The sequence below is a fragment of the Bidens hawaiensis genome, unplaced genomic scaffold (genome assembly GCF_021521415.1).
Source record: "Bidens hawaiensis isolate Kalapana, Puna unplaced genomic scaffold, B.hawaiensis_p1.1 tig00007761_1, whole genome shotgun sequence".
Classification (NCBI taxonomy): Eukaryota; Viridiplantae; Streptophyta; class Magnoliopsida; order Asterales; family Asteraceae; genus Bidens; species Bidens hawaiensis.
The window spans coordinates 344,723-366,498 of NW_027491539.1; the positions used below are offsets into that span (position 1 = coordinate 344,723).

Here is a 21,776-nt window from a genome sequence, read left to right on the forward strand (position 1 = left end):
TAAGGTAACATATATGTCTACTTATAACTTTTGATATAGTCATGTATAGTTATCTGTGTTATAAATAAGGTTATTCAAGTACATACCGGGACCCTAGATAAATGATAATATATATCCATGACACTAACAAAAAAATATTCATACACATAAAATGTCATACCTTTTGATCAAATTATTATATATGATGTAATTTGAGATCATTCGCTCATGTTTATCCAAAAAACATGATTATTAAAAAAAAAAAACAGATTACCTAAACTTTGTTGATATAATCATCCTTAGAGTCTTTAGAATCTGAAATTAATTGATCATGATAAATTATTTGTTGTTATTAATATACCGCATATGACAAATTTTAATTAATTTTATATATTAAAATTAACAACTGTATAATCAACAAACATATAAAACCCAAAATTTAAATATAACAAAATGATTTGTTTCATTTCATATGAGTGGAAAATGACAAAAAAAAATATATATAATAATAATAGCCTTAAAATCATGCTCAACTAACAGTACCTTTAAAATAAAAAAATTTGTGTATAACTTTATTATTTTGAATATAAACTTTAATAGACACTTTAATTATGTATTACTTAACATGTAACACTAACAAAACCTCAAATCGTTGTATTTGTATAAAAATAAAATTACTAAGTTAATATAATATTGAAATGATGTAAATAACTGATGAAACAATATTCCGGGTTTTCATATCCTAAATGATTTTTGGAACGTGAAAATAATGGAAAAGGATTGAAACATATTTTTTGGTTTAAATATTTGAATGTTTTTAATTAAGTAATTTATCTTATAAACATATTAAATTAAATATATTTGAATTTATAAAAAAAGTATAAATCAAATCATAAAATATATGTTTCTGGAAATTTCTGTCTAAGTTATGAAAGAAAAATATTGAAAACTAAATATTGATCTTCTTGTTGCTAACCATTTATACTACACAAAAAAGTTATATAAATAAATGATAGATAGTTCATATAGTATATCGTTATTCATATGTATTATAATTATAATATTCAACTTCAATGATTTAATGCTAAACACTAAGATATATATAATATGTATTCTTCATGTTTGCAATATTTATATAAAATGTTTAGAGAAATTAAGAAAATACACATTTTCTTGAGTTCAAATACATATGAAAAAATTTTAAATCCATATTTAAAACTAATCTTATGTAAAAAATTATGCACGACTGCTCCGATCCTAGTTTAAAAACAAGTTATAGTTTACTATGATTTTAATTATAAATTATTTTAAAATTTATTCTAATAGATCTGACGTCAATTTTGACATTTCCTTGTTTTATTATCTTTCACCATTAATATTAATGAATGAATCGAATATGATTTATATTTAATAAAAATAAACTTGAATTCATATATTGAAATAACTTAAAATATAAGGTTCATATGTTGAAAAGTTGAAAAGTTGAAAAAATGGTGAAGAGGGATATAAGAGTGACAAGTGACAAAAATTGGTAATTATTTATTAGAATAGATAGATATTAGGGGAAGAACAAAATAACTTGATATAAATTTAAAAGTTAGTAATTACAATTTTCAAACATATGATACAGTTTCTTACATTCCCTCAACGATTTTTAAATGATCATCTTTTTTGTACTTTCATATATTTTTTTAAAACATTATAAAATTGAGCATTTTATTCTCGAGTATGGTATTGTTATAATTTCTTTTAAAGTAAAAAACAAATTTAATCATCTAAATAACTTCGGACACTCATAGTCTTGGCTAGTTAATTTAACAAACTGGTTAGTTATATATATATATATATATATATATATCCTTCAATGTTCAATCCAGTTAATATCAATAATAGCAGTTAGTAATAGTAACGTGTTGCTTATAACCCTTTTCTAACATGTTTGAAATTGTCTACAACGAGATGGACTAAAAATATGTTTTTATATTTGTTTAATTTAATTTGTACAAACCGTACAAAAGATAATTCCAATATTTCATGCATGTGTTTCTGTTTTTTAGAAGTACATTTAAGTCGTTTTTGAAGTTATAGATTCAAACACAAACAACTGGTATGAGTTGTAATTAAGTGGGTAATAACAAGAAACACAACTAGTCAGTAGTTACTATGAGACACAAATTAGGTAAAGTAATCAACTATTTATTGAATTGGTGTAGTATGGTATTATAGCCCATTAATAAAATAGGTTTTTTTACCTCTGCAATTTCATAAGTCATAACTCATATGGTCATGTGTAGTGGGCGTAGGCTCAGACGATTTTTAGGCGAAATGGGGCTAGAACACCGCCCCCAGGCGATAAGTGGGTGATAAGGGGCGGGGGCGGGGTCTTTTTCTCGCCCAGCATGTCTGTTGTTTTGTTTGTTTATATTATTATTATATATATGTGTGTGTAAGATATATATATATATTATTATATTACTATTTGTATATGTATATATGTTGTGTGTGTATATGTATATGTATATATGTTGTGTGTGTGTGTATATATGTATATGCAAAATGAATCCTAGAAACAACCCGAACCAACCGAACCACCCATTCCCTCCTTTCGGTCAACACCATGGTTCGCAAAACTAACCGAACGTGAACCTACAATGGAACCCGATGAACCTAAACCAACCGAGCTATCCGTTTCAATTTCCTAACCCGAACTTAAATATGTACGCCAACCGAGCTATATGTTTTTTTTTTATATTTTTAGTTATGTATTTTTTTAGTTATGTATTTTTTTGTATTTCTTTTTAATATTAATGCATTTTTATATAATTATTTGAAGAAATTGGTTTTTATTTGATTAGTTTAATTATAAAAAGAAAATAATAAAAAAAGATACTGTGGGCCCAATTTGTAGCCCCTACACCATTACACCTCAAAAACAAATTCGCCCCATTTGCTGACTGGGCGTCACGTGTCACAATTCGCCCCCATTTGTAGCCCCTCCACTACACATAGCCTAGGGGGGGGGGGGGGGGTGGATGTGATGGCATCACTCATTACACACCCTACACAATCAAATGGTGTCACATCACCAATCCCAAATCCATCACATGTGATGGTTTTTTACTAGGGGTGGTGGTGTGGTGTGATGGTTCCATCCCAACGACTCTTTTCATTGTTTTTCACCCTTCTCCATGCATGATGGCCATCACTCAACTCCCCCATCACTCGCGTGATAAACCACCGGCGGCGGTGGGGGGTGAACCTGAAGAGATTATATATGATCCAGCCCAAGTAAAGCCCAAGGAAGCAAGCCCAATCTCTAAAGCCCAGGGTCTCTCAAGGACAGAAGGACAGGTCAACGAATGAGTGGTCCCTTTTGGAGCTATAAGCATCAGATCAAGATGAAGCACGTCTGAGGCAAAAGGGGAATCGTCTGACGGATAAAAGAGAGAGGCCTGTTTAAGTCAAAGAGGAAGATAAAAAACCAATGGATAATAGAGTGCATCTCCAGGCAACGGTTTGGAAGAAGAGATTCCTTTTAAACCCTTTATATAGATGATTTGTATAATGTAAATGGCATGTAAGAACCGAACTATTCATTTCAAATATAGATAGATCAGCCATCTCTTCGATTTCACAAGAGAAGCCTTTCATAATTAATCCCCAAACACACACATTATTCACGTACTATAATCTAGATTCATCTGAGGTTTCTACAGAACCCATACCGCGTGATGGGGGTTCCTCACGCAGTGCCCCTCCCCCCCTGGGTGGTGGAAATCTCATCACACACCCACCCAATCAAATTATGCCACGTTACCAACCCCAAATCCATCACATTTTGATGGAATTTAGTAGGGGTGGTGTGGTGTGATAGGTTTTGGTATATATACATATATATATATATATACATATAGGTTTCTTGTGTGAGTGAGAGAAGTGTATTTGGGGTGTATATATATGTATATAGAGAGGGAGAGAGTTCCATCACTCAAACCCATCACTTGCGTGATGGCCATCACACAACCATACCCATCACGCTTGAAGAAAGAACCGGGGGCGGTGTTCAATTACCCATCACGCGCACCGCCCCGTCCCCTAAGTAGTGATGATTTGGATCACTAAAGACTAAAGTATCAAGGCAATTAATGGTCTTTTCCAGAAAAAAAATGTGTATTAAAATTACATTATTATAATGAGTTGTAAAGTTTTGTGTTTTTATGCATATATTCTATGCCTTTTAAGTTGTTATGACTTATGCGATCTTACTTATACACGTATACTAAGTTATATATTTAACCTAAAAATACATGTTAGAATATATACCTTCCGATGGGTTATCTAATCAGTGAGACAAATGTTGGACACTAGATATAACCAGGCGTATGCCGAAGAGAAAAGAAAGAAAATTCATGCGGTTTTCTTGGTCAACTTTTGGATTTTATGGAATATTAGAATGATGCGATTTTCAATAATAGGAGATCGTAGGATTTATATGTACTGGAGTTGATAAAAAAGAAAGCTTATCTATGGTTGAAGACTAGATCTAACGTCCTGTTGCTTTAGTTACTCTATATATAACTAGACAAGTGCTCGCATAATGTGACAAATGTTTGAACACAGACTCTTGTAATCACGTAACAATTATGTATGCTTATGGTTCGATTTAAATCTTTACATCGTTTAAACTGGCCATCGATTAGCTATGTTTCACAATTGTTTTTTGTCTTTAATTTTCGTTTTCAATTTATAAAATATCGTTACCAACGGTTTGTCTCACATGTTTAACTTAAAGATCGTAAAAAACGAGGGGTGAACATCCGTATCTAACATGTTACTTTTTTAATTGAAAACTACAACAATATTATACTCAAATTAAAGAATAAAATGTTTTTTTATGGAATATATATTTTTCAAAAAAATATTATTTGAAAAAATTATGGTCGTTTAAAATTTTTTTTTTTGGTGGGGGGGGGGGGTGTTGGTTTAAAATAAAAATAAAAATAATATTTGATGAAATATGATGGACCAAACTTACAAGTATTCTTACATTTTTTAAAAATCTAGTAAAGTTGAGAGTGAAACATTGTAATATTTTCAAAGAATTAAAAATTCACGTGAGATTCTATGTTTGAAAGACATATTTATCCTTCTTCAACATGCTTAGTATGTCGTACAATGTGTTATATAGCTAGTAAATCTTTTAATACCATAATATTTTAATTTGTGTGTCTCTCATACATTATATATAGTACAAATATAGATATGTAATTATTTGTATTTTAGGTCTTATTACGTGTTTTACGGCGTTGGTTTTACTTGGGGCTTTGTTTATAATACACACCGTTTAACAAAAAAAAAATCATGTATGATATTGACTAATTTGTTGGTTGCAATTGTAATTTATATAATAATTAGCTTTAGAACTTGTGTGATATACGTAATGGTGAATAAATAATTACATTATAGAAATTAAATGATTAAATTAAAAAAACCTATATTTTATCATATTAAATGGTTTTATAAGTTCAAATTATACTTTCTAATGGAATATTCATACGAATACGTGGTGTATTCTTAGTTCTCATGCAAATTCTTCATAATTACGAAAAAGATGCACTAGGTGATTTTATTAGTTGTAATTATATTTTTTAATGAGATAACGAATTCTAACAAAAGATAATAAAAGGTTTCATCATGAATGACATTAAAAAAATAATATATAACGCCTTTTGTATTACAATTTCAAAAGGAATTCCTTGTAAGTTGAATAAATATGTGAGAATAAAATTGCGCGCTTATTCATAATTTCTTCTGGTTTTTATCATCTTAGACATATAAATTGATTTAATATAAAATAGGTAGATCTGATTTTATTAATATATATATATATATATGTATATATTGATTATATTGACATAAATACCCGTATATTTTTAATTCATATAATTTAGATAATTATTTATTTAATTAAAGGATAAATTGATATGTTTTGATGTGTTTGGATCAAATACAAATGAAATTAACGTGCTAAATGTGAGAATCAAGTAGAGTAATTATGTAATTACTCTATGATGTAATTAAATTACTCTACTTGTATATATAATTACTCTACTTGATTCTCATAATTAGAACGTTAATTTCTTCCTCATGTTTTGATTACATTGCAATAAATATGTTTTTATTAAAAATATAAGAATAGTTTGAGCGAGAAGTTTATGCTAGGAATAACTCCAAGTGATATGTGTCCACGATTATTTCTTTTATTAGAACAAGGTGATCGATTCCAAAAATTTGCTAGATCATGTTTATGTTCTTGCATAGACTATTATTATTTTAATTGAATAAATTGTATATAACATGACGTATATGATATATCATTAGTTCAAAACTTTATATTTTTGAAAACAATTTAAAATAAAAAAAATACTGCATGTTTTGAATTGTCATCCCTTGCCGGTGTGCCGGTGTCCATTAGTCCATGTCTGGAAAGCTTGACTGGGTACGTAACAAGACAACTATAAGACCATGAATGGTATTTAAACAAACTTATAATTAATCAATCTTAAAGCAACCCTTTAATGTGAATTAAGAATACAAACTTAAAATGAAGTTCGGAAAAGAATTCACTTCCCAGATGGTGCCTGAATGGGAGGAAGCTTACATGAACTACAATTACCTTAAAACAATCTTGAAACAAATCTTGATTTTTCGGCGACTGCAAACATCTCCACCACTCCAATCCCGGAAAATGGAGAGTTATTGGAAAGACACTTGCTTTATAGAGCTTTTAGTGGACTAACGAACCGATTTGATAGTTACAATGGCAGAAGTAATGATGATGAAGTGATTCTGGTAAGTGAAATACGACATGAGGAGGAACTGCAGGAGAGCTGGAATTACGAAACCATGTTTTTCCGGTCGTCCGAAGAAGGAGCAGAGAATGAGGTTGTGTTCTTTAGAAGGCTTGATGAGGAGTTTAATAAAGCAATATGTTTCTACAAACGCCAAGTGGATGAGGTGAAGATGGAGGCTGAGGAGTTGAATAAACAAATGGATGCTCTCTTTGCTCTTAAAGTCAGAATTAGTGATCCTCAGTTTCACAGTTTGTCTACACAGTCTAATTCAGGTAATTAGTCACTCAAGAACATGATAAAAACATGGGTCGTTTACTTGTTTAAGTATTTTTGGAAATTGTTTATAGGTTTATCACCATTTGAGGAGATTCGAGAACTTGAAGGAACTCCGGAAAGAGTCCAAACAAAGATGGTTTCGCTAGAGATTCTAAACCACGTGAAGATCAACGTTACACAAGAGTCGGCATTATCAACATTGAAAACTATATTTGATGGCACAAAATCTGATTTATCATTCAGCAAAAGAGAGCTTAGGACTGCGCAGGCGAAACTAAAACAAGCTTTTGTAGAGTTTCATAGAAAGCTCCGGCTTTTGAAAAGCTATTGGTAAGTTTTTAATCAATACGGGTTGGGTAAACGTATTCATTCCCCTAACTGTTCATTGTTGACGACGTAAAACAAGGTTTTTTTTTTGTTCGTTTAGGGCGTAAAGAAGGCACTAGTGATGTGACAAGTTAAAGGGTGAGGGTGTAAGCTAAAATTAGAGGGGGTGGGGTTAAAAATAAAGTGATATTCATCGATTTATGTTTAATCAGTTTTTTCTATTTGTTCTTGATAGTTTCTTGAATCAGTTGGCTTTCTCCAAGATCACGAAGAAGTATGACAAGGTCTTAAATTCCTAATTATGATCATAAAGTAATGGGGTGTGTCAAGTTTTGACATTATTATTTGTTTAGGTCATGTCAAGAAACGCATCAAAAGCTTACCTAGAGATGGTTAAAAGTTCTTACCTAAGCCAACCTGATGAGGTAAAATCGGAAATTGTCATGCTTTAATTTGCATATTAATCAAAAGTTAATATTAATTTTCTAGTTTTTCAGGTTACTAAACTTACGGAAAGAGTAGAATCTGCGTTTATTACACATTTTGCCAACGCAAATAGAAGTCAAGGAATGAGTGATCTAAGGCCAAGAGCTAAAAGAGACAAGCATCGGGTAACATTTTTTGTTGGTAAGTTGTGCCTGCATATATAAACAAACTTTGATCTAATTTCTTGGAAACCATTGCTGGAACCTGTTGTTATTTATGGTGGGCAATTTATGAATACAGGTTATTTCTTTGGCTGCTCGATAGCACTTGTGGTGGCAGTCGTCTTAACAATACACGCCAGAGATCTTCTTAAGAGTGCAGGTCGTGACCAATACATGAATAACATATTTCCGCTATACAGTTTGTTTGCATACACTTTATTACATATGCTAATGTATGCTGCAAACATATACTTTTGGAAGCGTTTTCATGTCAACTACACTTTCATCTTCGGGTTCAAACCGACAACAGATTTGGGTTATAAAGAAATCCTGCTTCTCACTTTTGCTCTTTTAGTTCTCACTCTTGCAGCTGTACTCCCAAATCTTGAAATGGAAATGGACGAAAGAACTCAAAGTTTCACAACTCTAACCGAATTGGTGCCTCTAGGTTTAGTCACAGTAAGAATTTCCAATTTTACTGTCATAGACTCCTCGAGCATGTATGATAACTAGTTCTAATTTCTATTTTGTAGATTGTTTTGTTGATCATGGTTTGTCCGTTTAACATCATGTATCGCTCAAGCCGATTCTTTCTCATAGTGAGCTTGTGGCATTGTGTTTGTGCACCTCTTTATAAGGTCACATTCCCTGATTTCTTCTTGGGCGATCAGTTGACTAGTCAGGTAATTCACCGTCTAAATACGTACATGTTATGTTTTAAACGTTTACATAACGCAATATTTCGTGTATCAGGTCCAATTGTTAAGGACTGTGGAATTCTATATATGCTACTATGGTTGGGGAGACTTCAAGAAGAGATCAAACACATGTAACCAAAGCAATGTTTATGAGTTATTTTATATACTTATCGCGGTTATCCCATACTGGTTTCGATTCCTACAGGTAATCGAACTTCACACACATCTTACCAAGTTCTATAATTTTTATTTGGTGTCACACACTTTTTCGCACTTACAGAAAAAAATATTTCTTAACTATAACTGTTTTCATTATCACCTCATAACATGACAAAACTTCAAGATGGTCATTAAAGTTAATGACATGTATGTTATCAAAAACATTTATAAGGCCAAAGTAGGTCAACTTTTTATAAGATAATTAACTTTCGTATCATGATATTTGGTGTAACACACTATGTTGTGGATCAGTGCATGAGACAAGTGTTTGAACAGAAAGATTATGGTCCTGGCATGAATGGGCTCAAGTACTTGTCGACAATTGTTGCGGTTGTAACAAGAACGATTTATGTTCAGAGGAGAGGAACAGCTATGAGAGTCATAGCCGCATCTAGCTCCGGTGTGACTACAATTTATAACACCTATTGGGATATGGTGAAGGATTGGGGTCTTCTTCGTAAGGACTCCGAGAACCCTTGGTTAAGAGATAAACTCATTTTACCAAACAAATCATTCTACTTTGTAGCAATGGTAATATATATATTAATTCAAGCTAGCGAGTTTATAATAGACCTTAATTTTGGATACTTATAATTGTTGATGAATTTATAGGTGATGAATGTTATACTGCGACTCGCATGGACGCAAACGGTTTTAGATTTCCATGAAGCTCCTTGGCTCCATCGAAGCACAATGATATTCATTGTTGCTTGTTTGGAGATTGTTCGTCGGGGTTTATGGAACTTTTTCAGAATGGAAAACGAGCATTTGAACAATGTTGGGAAATTTCGAGCTTTTAAATCGGTCCCCTTGCCCTTTAGCTACGATGATGACGGGTACAAGGAAATATGATTCACTAGCACACAAACCATCAAATATATGTTCAGCTTCAGTTTGGTTTATTTAAACGACTTAAACTTAATGTGATATGATTTAGGTTTTTTCTTTTATTCTTTCTTGAGATATAAGTATTTTCTTTGTACTTCAAGTTAATTAAAAGGTATCGTATATGACTGAATATTTAAACTGCTGTACTTGATAAAAACTAGTAGATGTACAACCATGTTTCGCGTTGGGAAATTTATAAGGCTAGTTTTAGAATAAATTTATGTGTAAAGGTATATAAAAAGTTTTGAAATTTGTGACATGAACCGGTGTTACTTTATATACAAAAACGAAACAATTATATAGCTATGATGACTTGTATGCGTGTGGTTCAATTAAAATTTACGCCACGTTGATAAAAATCAAAATGTGTGAACATGATGCAACGACATTTTTGGAGTTTAAAATTAAATCATGTTTAAAAGTAAAAAAAAAGAACAAATGTTGCCGCTAGATTTAATAAAAACATAAAATGCGAGGTAAATTAGTTTAACGATTTGATAGAGTGTTACACCAAATGATATCTAATAAAAAGAGAAGGTAAAAGAACTCATATTAGTATATTACCATACTCAGTTCTAAACATGGTTTATATCGAAATGTCACGTCGTGATGGTATAGTTGGAATTTAAGAAAACGCAATCGTTTAATAGGTTATAATATATGGTAAGATGAACTTTGCTAGCTAAAATTAGTTACAAACATTTAAGCTAAGAAAATACTTAGAATTTAAGAAAAAAAATATTGTTTACATGTTATAAAGATTATCAAAATTTCGCTAAAACTAATTCTAGGCATTAAACAAAAACATTTTAGAAAAGGGTCACGTTTGAAATTTCAAAGCCAAAGTAACGATCATGTTCGACTAGTTTTGATGTGATTTTTAAACCTAAACGATTAGTACTATTTCTGGGTAAAGGTAAACCGAATGTATTCATTTCCCTTATTAAAAATATCTCAAAAACTTTACAATAAATAAAAAAACAAAGTTTTCTAGTACAATAATAAAAGAATGAAACAAGATCCACTAGCGTCATTTTCAAATTGGATGAAGCATCCAACTGTTCCAGTGTCCGTTTCTGTAAAGCCTGAATGAGTAACAAGATATTTGTAAAACCGTTAAAAGGCATCACAATCAACGGCTCTTTAATTTGGCATTTAAATAAACATAATCAATCCCTTCAATTTGAATTGCCAAAACCAATTAATCTATTGGTAACCTACTTATTCAACAAACTTACGACATATTGTTGCTTCGTTTACCTGTCACTTTATTGTAACCAAAGTTAAAATGAAATTCGGGAAGGAGTTTGCTTCACAAATGGTGCCCGAATGGGAAGAAGCTTACATGAACTACAATTACCTTAAAACAATCTTGAAAGATATCTTGAACTTCCGGCTCGGGCATCCGAATCCTACATCTTCACCATACCCGTCTCCGAGAACAGGGAAGCTGTTGAAAAGACATTTTTATAAAGCATTTAGTGGGCTGACGAATCGGTTAGGTAGTTACAATGAAAAAAATAACAAGGATGAAGTGATTCTTGTAAGTGAAATACAACTAGATGAGCAACCACCAGAGAACCGGAGCTATGAAACAATGTTTTTCCGGTTGTCCGAGGAAGGAGCAGAGAATGAGGTTGTGGTTTTTAGAAGACTTGATGATGAGTATAATAAAGTTGTTGGTTTCTATAGAGGTAAGGTGGAGGAGGTGGTGATGGAGGCAGAGGAGTTGAATAAACAAATGGATGCTCTCTTTGCTCTTAAAGTCAGAATTAGTGATCCTCAGTTTCATAGTTCGCCTACACCATCAAATTCAGGTAATCAATCAACATGATTTAAAAAAACATGGGTTGTTTACAGAGGCAAAAATCATGTTGGGTTGGCGGGTTGAAATATGCAACCTGAACCCCACCTATATTATTATTCGTGTCAAACATTTCAACCCTAACTCTCGCATGCATAAATTTGGGTCAACCTAACTTGTTTTTTAAATGGATCGTGTTAGTCGACCCGTGTGTCTGGTTCATGTCATGTCAAGACTTGTCGTCCCTAGTTGTTTACTTTAAGCATCTTGCTAATCTTAGAAAGTTTTAAGGTGGATTGCCATTGGAGGGGATCATGGAACATGAAGAAAAACAAGAAAGGGTCCAAAGGAACCACACAAAGATGGTTTCTTTGGAGATTCTAAATCATGTAAAGATGAATGTCACGTCAGAATCTGCGATGTCAACCTTAAAAACCATATTTGATGGGACGAAAGCTAATTTATCATTCAACAAAGAAGAGCTCAAAAGTGCACAGACGAAACTAAAACAAGCTTTCGTAGAGTTCCATCGAAAGCTTCGGCTTTTGAAAAGCTACTGGTAAGTATTTTATATAGATTGGCTAAACGTACCACGTTCCCTAAATATAACTGACGTGACAAGTTAAAATACAGAAAGTAAATAAGGGGTAACATAATAGTGATATTGCTTGATTTATGCTTACTTTTTGTTTGATCTTAACAGTTACTTGAATCAACTGGCTTTCTCCAAGATCATGAAGAAGTATGACAAGGTCTTAAATTCTTGATTGTGATACTATATATGGTGTTAATGAGGTGGGCCAAGTTTTGACATTGTTATTCTTTTAGGTCACATCAAGAAATGCATCAAAAGCTTATCTAGAGATGATTAATAATTCTTACTTGAGCCAATCTGATGAGGTAACATAAGAAATTATTGTGCTTTAGTCAGGTTGATCATCTGCTCAATTTATTTAATTTGAGTCGAACCAAATTTAGGAAGTTCAAAACCGAGTGGTTCGATTCCAACGAATATAGCACTTTTTATTAGTATTCTTTACCATTATTTTTTATTGAATTGGGTTGGGCTAGAATAAGATTAGGCTAAAGTTGTAATTAAGTTGGCTAAATGACAACACTTAAATAACCATTATCTGAATTCATATATGATACATCTAAAGCCAAAAACCCAATTCAGTTTCCTCAAAAACTAAATATGCAATTCACTTTGGTTTTAAAGGGTTTTGATTTGGTTTTTAATTTAGTCGTTTCCAAACCAAATAATTAATACACCTACATTAGTAACGGGATCACAAAAAAAGTTTCGATTTTTCTTGTTATTTCAGGTTGTTAAACTCATTGAAAGAGTAGAATCCGCGTTTATTACACATTTTGCCCATGCAAATCGAAAGCAAGGAATAAGTGATCTAAGACCGAAAGCCAAAAGAGACAAGCATCGAATAACATTTTTAGTGGGTTAGTTGTGGGCGCAAAAACAAATAATTTTAAGCCAAACAACTTATGTTAATCGTTTCTAATTTGTGATGTGCAATTCATCGATACAGGCTGTTTCGTTGGCTGCTCGATAGCACTTGCGGTGGCAGTCATCTTAACAATACACGCAAGGGATCTTCTCAGGAGTCCAGGTCGCAACCAATACATGACCAACATATTTCCACTATACAGTTTCTTTGTATACATTGTGTTACATATGCTAATGTATGCTGCCAACATATACTTTTGGAAGCGTTATCGTGTCAACTATGCATACATTTTTGGCTTCAAACCGAATACAGAATTGGGTTATAAGGAAATCCTACTTCTCAGCTCTGGTCTGTTAGTACTCACTTTTGCAGCCGTGCTCTCAAATCTTGAAATGGAAATGGATGAAACAACTCAAAGTTTCGCAACTTTAACGGAACTGGTCCCTTTAGGTTTAGTCACTGTAAGAATCTCTTAGTTTTACCATTTTGTATATTACAACACAAACATGCTTGGTAAGTATTTTTAATTTTTGTTTTGTAGGTTGTACTATTGGTAACAATTTGTCCGTTTAACATCATGTATCGCTCAAGCCGGTTCTTTCTCATAGTGAGCCTATGGCATTGTGTTTGTGCACCTCTTTATAAGGTTACCTTTCCGGATTTCTTCTTGGGCGATCAGTTGACAAGTCAGGTAATTGATTTTGTACTAATTGACTAATTCGTGTTAGGTTTCAAACTAGTCGAGCTCAAACTTAATAATGTGTGTTTCAGGTCCAGTTGCTCAGGAATGTGGAATTCTATATATGCTACTACGGATGGGGAGACTTCAAGAGGAGATCAAACACATGTAACCAAAGCAATGTCTATGAAATGTTTTTTATATTTATCGCAGTTATTCCATACTGGTTTCGATTCCTACAGGTAATTGAAATTCACACATGTACATATTGTTGCCAAGTCTTGTTTTAGCTTTGGTATTGTAATATTTGGTGTAACACTTTGTTGTGGATTAGTGCATACGTCAAGTGTTTGAACAGAAAGATTATGGTCCTGGCATGAATGGGCTCAAGTACTTGTCGACAATTGTTGCGGTTGTAACAAGAACAATTTATGTTCAGAGGAGAGGAACGGCTATGAGAGTCATAGCTGCGTCTAGCTCGGGTGTGGCTACAATTTATAACACATATTGGGATATGGTGAAGGATTGGGGTCTTCTTCGTAAGGACTCCGAGAACCCTTGGTTAAGAGATAAACTCATTTTACCAAACAAATCATTCTACTTTGTAGCAATGGTAATATATATTAGTTGATGTAGATTTGATTCATTTAAAGCTGAGTTTATAATCTTTGGTTTATAAATTGGATTATACTTAATTGTTGATGAATTTGTAGGTGATGAATGTTATACTGCGACTCGCATGGATGCAATCGGTTTTAGATTTCCATGAAGCTCCTTGGCTCCATCGAAGCGCAATGCTATTCGTAGTTGCTAGTTTAGAGATTATTCGTCGCGGTTTATGGAATTTTTTCAGGGTGGAAAACGAGCATTTGAACAATGTTGGGAAATTTCGAGCTTTTAAATCGGTACCCTTGCCTTTTAGTTACGAAGACGGGTACAAGGAACTATGATTTACTAGCTTGGCTATACGTATTTTGTTTAATACAACGTTAAAAGTATTGCATATGACTGTATATTTCAAATGCTGTGTTTAGTAAAAATCATTTTGATATTCTTTTAATTTGTGTGTTTTATTTTATGGGTGGAAGTGTGTTTTAAAAACCGGTTAAAACAGGATTTCGCACAGCAGACCGGTATTTTGAGTCCGGTATTTTGACCGGTTTGCTAGGACATCGTACCGGAGGTTTTTGTCTAAAATACTAGTTTTTACCGTGTATGAAAATACTGTAAAAAAAATTTGAACGATCATTGAGATTTTTGTATAGATACGCCACTAATTTGTTAAACCCATTTTTTACAACCCTCTAACTTGATTAACACGCATACAACTTAATCGTTATTTGTTAACCTGTTTGACACTTCTATAAATAGGTTACATGAGTCGTGTTTAGATCACATAATTTTAACCGTTTGTGAGTTAGAGTTAATATGCTTACATAAATAGAAATATGGGTTGTTTTTGAGTTTATACTCGTCAACCCGACAAAAGTTGATATATTTAATTAATCAAACTACAACTTTATATACACATTTCTATATTTAGAAATGAAATTTGTGACAGCTTCCAACAATGAGTTTTATTCAACAACAAAATTTCGTCGTCATTGATGAGCTGGATATGAACACATCTTTTAGATTTATAATTTGATAAATACACCGACACCACTAATTGAACTATTTTACTTTTTAAACAATACAAAATCATCATTTAATAATTATGAGAAAACTCTGGTTTTCATTCACTTGATTTCTTCAAGTTAAAAGTTTAAAATCATCATTAGCTACTCTATGTCGATATTAACTCAATAAAAGTGATATAAATGTACTAAAAAAAAGAAAGCATGTAATAGTTTTATATGTAAATAAAGATATTTGAACAATCATGTCATCAATCATATAAATTATAAACCCTTAATCATTACGTATCATCGTTTTAAAAGTTAGAAATATCTTTAAAAACAATGGACAACTTTAATATAATCTGAAATCTTGAAAAACATTATACACGTAAAACTTATTAATCAAGTTTTAATTTCTACACAAATTTAGATATTTATAAGGATTTTCATTTATATCATAATTTTTGTTCTGAAAAGCATTTATATCAAAAAATAGTTAATATGTTTGTTAAAGACCATGACTATATCTTCTCCTATTCTCCATGCTTATACGTGTATATGACACATAACATATGTATGTATGTATGTATGTGTGTATGTATATATAGCACATGATACACAAGGGTATAATATGTATATGCACATATACATTGATTTGAAAATATGAGATGACTAGTGAGATATGCATTATGTAAATTATAGTGTAGAGTAAGTGTGAGAAATTATGGGTAAACCCATGTATAAATTTGCATGGGTATTTTTTTATTATCTGATATCCTTGCAAGTCGTAAGACTCATAAAAAGACCCTTTAGTTAGTTTTCTCATCATCATTTTGGTTTGTTTGGAAGACGAGGAATAATAATCTTTTCACTAATAAATTCTATTGAACGGGACTGGTAATGGAGATGATATAATCAGCTACGTTTCTTTGTATTAAGAAAAAGCGAGATGCATCTTTGTTGTTGAGAGAACCCTATTGTAGCGTTATTATTATTTTTTTTTTAGGAAAAAGACAAGCTATAATAAGAAACCTAGCAAGTGACTAGACCCAATAGAGAGCAAACCCACTACAAACAACAAACACCAAAGCGGAACAAAAAAAAGCAACATCTCACACCCCACTACACTACACCATATCCTAGAACAATCAAATATACATTAATTAGATCAATCCAGAGCTTGTATCTTGGTGTTTGATTCACGAAAATATGCTAACTTTAATACTTTCCGATCTGTCATAATATTACATCATTCCTAACTTTCCACAACCACCAACCAGCTAAACGCGGAAAAATATCGGATATCGGTGAAGGACCGGTATCTGAGATATCGGTTATCGCAGTGAGATACCGGTGGGATATCGGTAATTTTAATATCATGTAAAATTCATATATAGCAATTTAAAACTAATAATTCAGTATAGTCTCCTATCATTAACAAATTAACCTTTTGTAAATTGCAAAACACTAACAATCGTAGCAATTAAAAATTGATTAAGACTTAAAATAATAACATTGAACACCAAACGTTGATAATTGAGAGACTTAAAACACTTATATCGTGAATGTCGGTGGTATATCGGTCAAATATTAGTCCAATATCGTTGATATTATCGGTACCGATATTCTGATTTATATATCGCCAAAGGACCGATAACCGATATATCACTGATATATCGGCGATATCACTGCATAGCAAACAAGTAAATGATTAAGTTCCTAAACGGGATTTTTTTACCGTTAAAATAAAACGAATTAGATCTGATTTCAATAATTAGTTTATAATTATGTTCACTTACTCCAATAAAAAAAAACATCTTATATTTGACGCACAGGATGTATAAATTTCACCAAACGAATACATTTTAATCTAACGTGTCCGTAATTGGGTAAGCTTTTTTCTCTTTTAATAACGACCAAATCTCGGCTTTGTGTTACATCTCTCTCTCTCTCTCTCTCACACACACACACTTAAGAAAACAGGGCTACAAAGGCTCACGGATCTAGTGAATCTTGGAAGCAAGCAATGGATTGCTGCTTCAGATCTGTCACAAGATTCTCAATTTCCACAATTGTTCTTGCCATCTTGCTTTCTTCATTCACTTGTACAGGTTTCTATACTTACTCTGCATTTTTATAACCAATTTGGCTTCTAATTTTGCTTAATTTCATCCATTTTGACTTCAGTTAGTCAAGATTTGTACTTCTATGGTTCAATTGACTAATGGGTCTGTGAGATTTCGTAGAACTATAATATAGTGAGAAAGCTGGTTACTTGATTAGTGGGTAATTGGGTATTCGTCAGATTAGTTTTTGGGGGTTTGAGATTATAAAGATTCCATCTTTATTGATTTATGGCTCAATTGAATCATGGGTCTGTGAGATTTCAATTATCTTTAATTTATGCAAATTGGTAGTCAAGATCTTGAATCTTTAATGACCTGTTATGTTTTTTATTCATAGTTTTGGATCTCATTTTCTTTAATGTATTTGCCAATCCCTTGAGTGGTTTGTATTTGTTATTATGCAAAATTGCTTTTTAGACAAAGATTAGTTAATATTTATTAGTATTAGGTCTGTGTTTGACTTCTTCATGACATGTATGGGCTGGTTGTTGAGAGGTTCTTAGCAAAATGGTTAATTAACAGTTGTAATTTTCTATAATATTATATAATTCAGATCATGTGTCGCATCATATGATGATTTTCCATCTTTTGTAATTTTTTGGTTTTCTACTATTGACCCGTTCGTTTGTTTGTTAATTTGCAGAAGCCTATGATGCACTTGACCCGAATGGAAACATTACAATCAAATGGGATATTATAAGTTGGACCCCTGATGGCTATGTCGTAAGTATCAAACAGTATCTTTAAGTATTTAGGGTGTTTGGGATTGCTTATAAAAAACTGCTCAGCCGCTTATTGCGTTTTAATACAACAATTAGACAGTTTTGAATTTTGATGTTGATAATATATACTCAATAAATTTGATTTTTTGTGCTTTTTCCACAGGCCGTTGTTACAATGTACAACTTCCAACAGTACCGCCACATTCAACCACCAGGGTGGACCTTGGGTTGGACATGGGCTAAGAAAGAGGTCATATGGTCCATGATGGGCAGCCAAGCCACTGAGCAAGGAGACTGTTCAAAATATAAAAGTGCACAACCACATTGCTGCAAGAAAACTCCAACCATTGTTGATTTATTACCCGGAACCCCTTACAACCAGCAAATTGCAAATTGCTGTAAAGGTGGCGTTATCAACTCGTGGGCCCAAGATCCCAACAATTATGCCAGCTCATTCCAGGTTAGTGTCGGTGCAGCCGGAACCACCAACAAAACGGTCAAACCACCCAAGAACTTCACCTTGCTTGCACCTGGCCCCGGCTACACATGTGGCCCCGCTGTAGTTGGTAAACCAACAAAGTTCATTACTCCAGATGGTAGAAGAGTAACTCAAGCTATGAGTAAGTATACTTAAATACTTTTATTAAAATATATTACCTTTAACAAAAGCCTAATGTCGTAAATCTTTTTTCGCCAGTGACATGGAATGTTACATGTACATATTCACAATTTTTGGCTCAAAAAACTCCCACTTGTTGTGTATCTCTATCTTCTTTCTACAATGAGACAATCGTGCCCTGCCCTACGTGCACGTGTGGATGCCAAAATAATGCTACTCATCCCGGAAGTTGTGTAAAGTAAGTTTCTTTTTCATTTATTTAGTTTAGGTATATGGTTAAAAGGCGATTATTTATGTTAACGGATTAACTTCTTTTGCAGTGCGAACTCACCATATCTAGCTTCAGTTGTGAACGGCCCCGGTAAAAACAGTTTGACGCCTTTGGTTCAATGCACAAAACATATGTGCCCGATTCGAGTTCACTGGCACGTGAAGCTTAACTACAAGGATTATTGGCGCGTGAAGGTCACCATTACAAATTTTAACTATAGGATGAATTACTCGCAGTGGAATTTAGTTGTTCAACACCCCAACTTTGACAACCTTACTCAGATTTTCAGTTTCAATTACAAACCGTTGACTCCTTATTCATCCATAAGTGAGTTGACTTTTTTATTAATCATTTCTTGATTTACTGAAACGCAAGTTAAGTTCTAACTTATGTTTTTTTTAATGTTTTAACAGATGATACTGCTATGTTATGGGGGGTTAAGTTTTATAACGATTTTCTGAATCAAGCGGGACCGTTGGGAAATGTACAGTCAGAGTTGCTATTTCGCAAAGATAAATCGACTTTTACATTCGAAAAGGGTTGGGCTTTTCCAAGAAGAATATATTTTAATGGTGATAATTGTGTGATGCCACCGCCTGATGCATATCCGTATCTGCCAAACGCTGTTTCACGCTTAAGGTTCTCTTTGTTTAGTATGGTGTCGATTTGTTTGGCGGTTTTGTTTGTGTTTGTTTAATGTTTGAAAAGCCCTTGAAGTGTTCATCTGTTGGTCACACTACTGTTTTGTCTTGTAGAGTAGTTGAAGTTATGGTGTTGTTTACAGTTGTATAATTTAAACATACATTTGGTAAGTTAAATCCAATATTTGATTTTGGTTCTGTTACCTTGTTTTCTTCTTTTTTAGTTCATACTCTGTTAAAAGTTTTGTGGTGAATGGTGATTGTGAGAGATTAAAAGATTAAAGTGAGGATTTTATTAACAGAAAGACAATTGATTTTATAAAAGAGCTACATAAAAATATATCAAATGATTATATTAAAGCTAGATAAAGATATATTTAAAAAGTTCAATTAAAGAGCTAGAATATATTAAACCGATTTTGCATCAAAACAAATGAAATTTGTACAGTGTTACTGCTGGAAAAAAAATGTTTAGTAGATCATACATAATTTGATGTATACAAGATTCAAAAACATGAAATATTGGAGGTCAAGAAACCAAGCCTCAATAAGGCTTCAAAACATTTAAATCATTCACAAAACTCATCAAAACAATTCAAAACTAAATCAACTAAAGATTTACACAAACACCAATTCAAGAACAAACAACATTTAAACTCATCAAACTACTAACAACGCCTTAATTTCATCAACTGATCATCTTCGTCTCATAACAAATACGGTATCAATAGGGCTGGTGGCCTCTCCAAGACCATGTATCCCTCCGACTGCCTTCCGCCTAATTTCGCTAGCAAATCCGCACACTGGTTCTCATCTCTTCTGGTATGAATAAGGGTGCCTTTTTGCTCCGTCATCATTTTCTTAATGACATCAAGAACAGTCTTGAGCGACTGTTGATCATCCCTAAGTGTATAATAACCCGAGATTAACCCCACAACAGTTTCACAATCGGTCTCGATCAGCAAACGTGACATGTTCTTTTGAACCACTAGACGTAAGCCGTTGTATATGCTCCACACTTCAGCCTCAAGACTCGTATACGGTCCGCCTTCCATCTTGCCCATGTACCCGCACAACCATCTTCCATTACTGTCTCTAATCAAACCCCGAAACTCGATGGACGGGATTCCCTCGTGAACTCCCGTCCGTGTTTAACTTGAGAAAGGCATCGGCTGGTGGTAACATAACAGGTCGCACGTGAACAACAACATGGTGATGATGATGCATGTTAACATGTTGCGGAAGAACATAGACACGAGTCGCCATATTCTTTTTTTTTTTAGTTTTCTGGAAATTGATCGAAGAATTAGAAATATGTTTTGGTTGGTTGTGTAAGTGAGAATGTGAGACTGATATATTATCCGTGGTTATTTATATATATATATATATATAGTTAACCCTACTTTAATTACTTGCGCCCTAAGTCTCTTTTTCAAAATACTACATAACAAACTGAAAATATTAATAATCAGGTAGTTTCCAAATTTAAAAGATATCAATCCCATTCAAAATTTTAAAAAGATATCAATCAATAGGGAATAAAGATACAATATATTTTTATTGAATAATATTTGTTAAGTATAATGATAGATCGATAACAATAATAATTTGTAAAGTAAGTTTATTACCAACTTATTGATGATTAATTTTTAAAAGAAACACTATTGAAAATCAATCAATACATCAACAGGTAATATGTCGAAAACATGAATATGTTAAGGACAAATTATCCCTCCTTGTGAACCTCATAATTAGAGTGTACGAAACCGAGCTTTTTTTTTTTCTAATTAAATTGGTTTGGGTCATATTCGATTCCAATTTTGGTCAAAAAGAGTCAAAACCTAATATTTCGTCACACATGCACGTAAACTATTTTAGAAACATTTAATTTATGTTGTGACAATTGATTTAACGGAAGAGAGAAAGAGAACATGATAGGCAGCT

General features: G+C 32.7%; 3 protein-coding genes and 1 pseudogene across 4 annotated transcripts; 3 read left to right on the forward strand and 1 right to left on the reverse strand.

Moving 5' to 3' along the window:
- Nucleotides 1-6,491: 6,491 nt before the first annotated feature.
- Nucleotides 6,492-9,875, forward strand: LOC143636063 (phosphate transporter PHO1 homolog 9-like; annotated as a pseudogene). The gene is made up of 10 exons (XR_013154178.1): nt 6,492-7,105; nt 7,181-7,439; nt 7,672-7,720; nt 7,790-7,861; nt 7,934-8,063; nt 8,163-8,542; nt 8,617-8,766; nt 8,837-8,986; nt 9,253-9,531; nt 9,613-9,875. The product of XR_013154178.1 is annotated as a phosphate transporter PHO1 homolog 9-like (transcript).
- A 1,065-nt stretch (nt 9,876-10,940) lies between these two features.
- On the forward strand, nt 10,941-14,855 carry LOC143636062 (phosphate transporter PHO1 homolog 9-like). The gene is made up of 10 exons (XM_077103745.1): nt 10,941-11,705; nt 11,984-12,251; nt 12,396-12,444; nt 12,521-12,592; nt 13,018-13,147; nt 13,237-13,616; nt 13,697-13,846; nt 13,927-14,076; nt 14,169-14,447; nt 14,548-14,855. Exons 1-10 carry the CDS (start codon nt 11,177-11,179, stop codon nt 14,782-14,784), a joined length of 2,244 nt encoding a protein of 747 aa, XP_076959860.1. The 5' UTR covers nt 10,941-11,176; the 3' UTR covers nt 14,785-14,855.
- Nucleotides 14,856-17,356: 2,501 nt separating this feature from the next.
- On the forward strand, nt 17,357-20,029 carry LOC143636064 (protein COBRA-like). The gene is made up of 6 exons (XM_077103746.1): nt 17,357-17,564; nt 18,223-18,302; nt 18,465-18,921; nt 18,999-19,158; nt 19,241-19,518; nt 19,605-20,029. Exons 1-6 carry the CDS (start codon nt 17,480-17,482, stop codon nt 19,886-19,888), a joined length of 1,344 nt encoding a protein of 447 aa, XP_076959861.1. The 5' UTR covers nt 17,357-17,479; the 3' UTR covers nt 19,889-20,029.
- A 510-nt stretch (nt 20,030-20,539) lies between these two features.
- On the reverse strand, nt 20,540-20,887 carry LOC143636042 (uncharacterized). The gene has a single exon (XM_077103727.1). The coding sequence runs from the start codon at nt 20,885-20,887 to the stop codon at nt 20,540-20,542; it is 348 nt and encodes a 115-aa protein (XP_076959842.1).
- Nucleotides 20,888-21,776: the final 889 nt, after the last annotated feature.

What these genes read in the sequence shown, in the direction of transcription:
- LOC143636062 (XM_077103745.1), top strand. Translation starts at nt 11,177, where the DNA reads ATGAAATTCGGGAAGGAGTTTGCTTCACAAATGGTGCCCGAATGGGAA. An exon ending in CGGCTTTTGAAAAGCTACTG is followed by an intron (nt 12,252 to 12,395) that starts GTAAGTATTTTA and finishes TGATCTTAACAG; the next exon opens with TTACTTGAATCAACTGGCTT. An exon ending in ACTTGAGCCAATCTGATGAG is followed by an intron (nt 12,593 to 13,017) that starts GTAACATAAGAA and finishes TTGTTATTTCAG; the next exon opens with GTTGTTAAACTCATTGAAAG.
- LOC143636064 (XM_077103746.1), top strand. Translation starts at nt 17,480, where the DNA reads ATGGATTGCTGCTTCAGATCTGTCACAAGATTCTCAATTTCCACAATT. An exon ending in TTCTTCATTCACTTGTACAG is followed by an intron (nt 17,565 to 18,222) that starts GTTTCTATACTT and finishes GTTAATTTGCAG; the next exon opens with AAGCCTATGATGCACTTGAC. An exon ending in GGACCCCTGATGGCTATGTC is followed by an intron (nt 18,303 to 18,464) that starts GTAAGTATCAAA and finishes CTTTTTCCACAG; the next exon opens with GCCGTTGTTACAATGTACAA.
- LOC143636042 (XM_077103727.1), bottom strand. Translation starts at nt 20,887, where the DNA reads ATGGAAGGCGGACCGTATACGAGTCTTGAGGCTGAAGTGTGGAGCATA.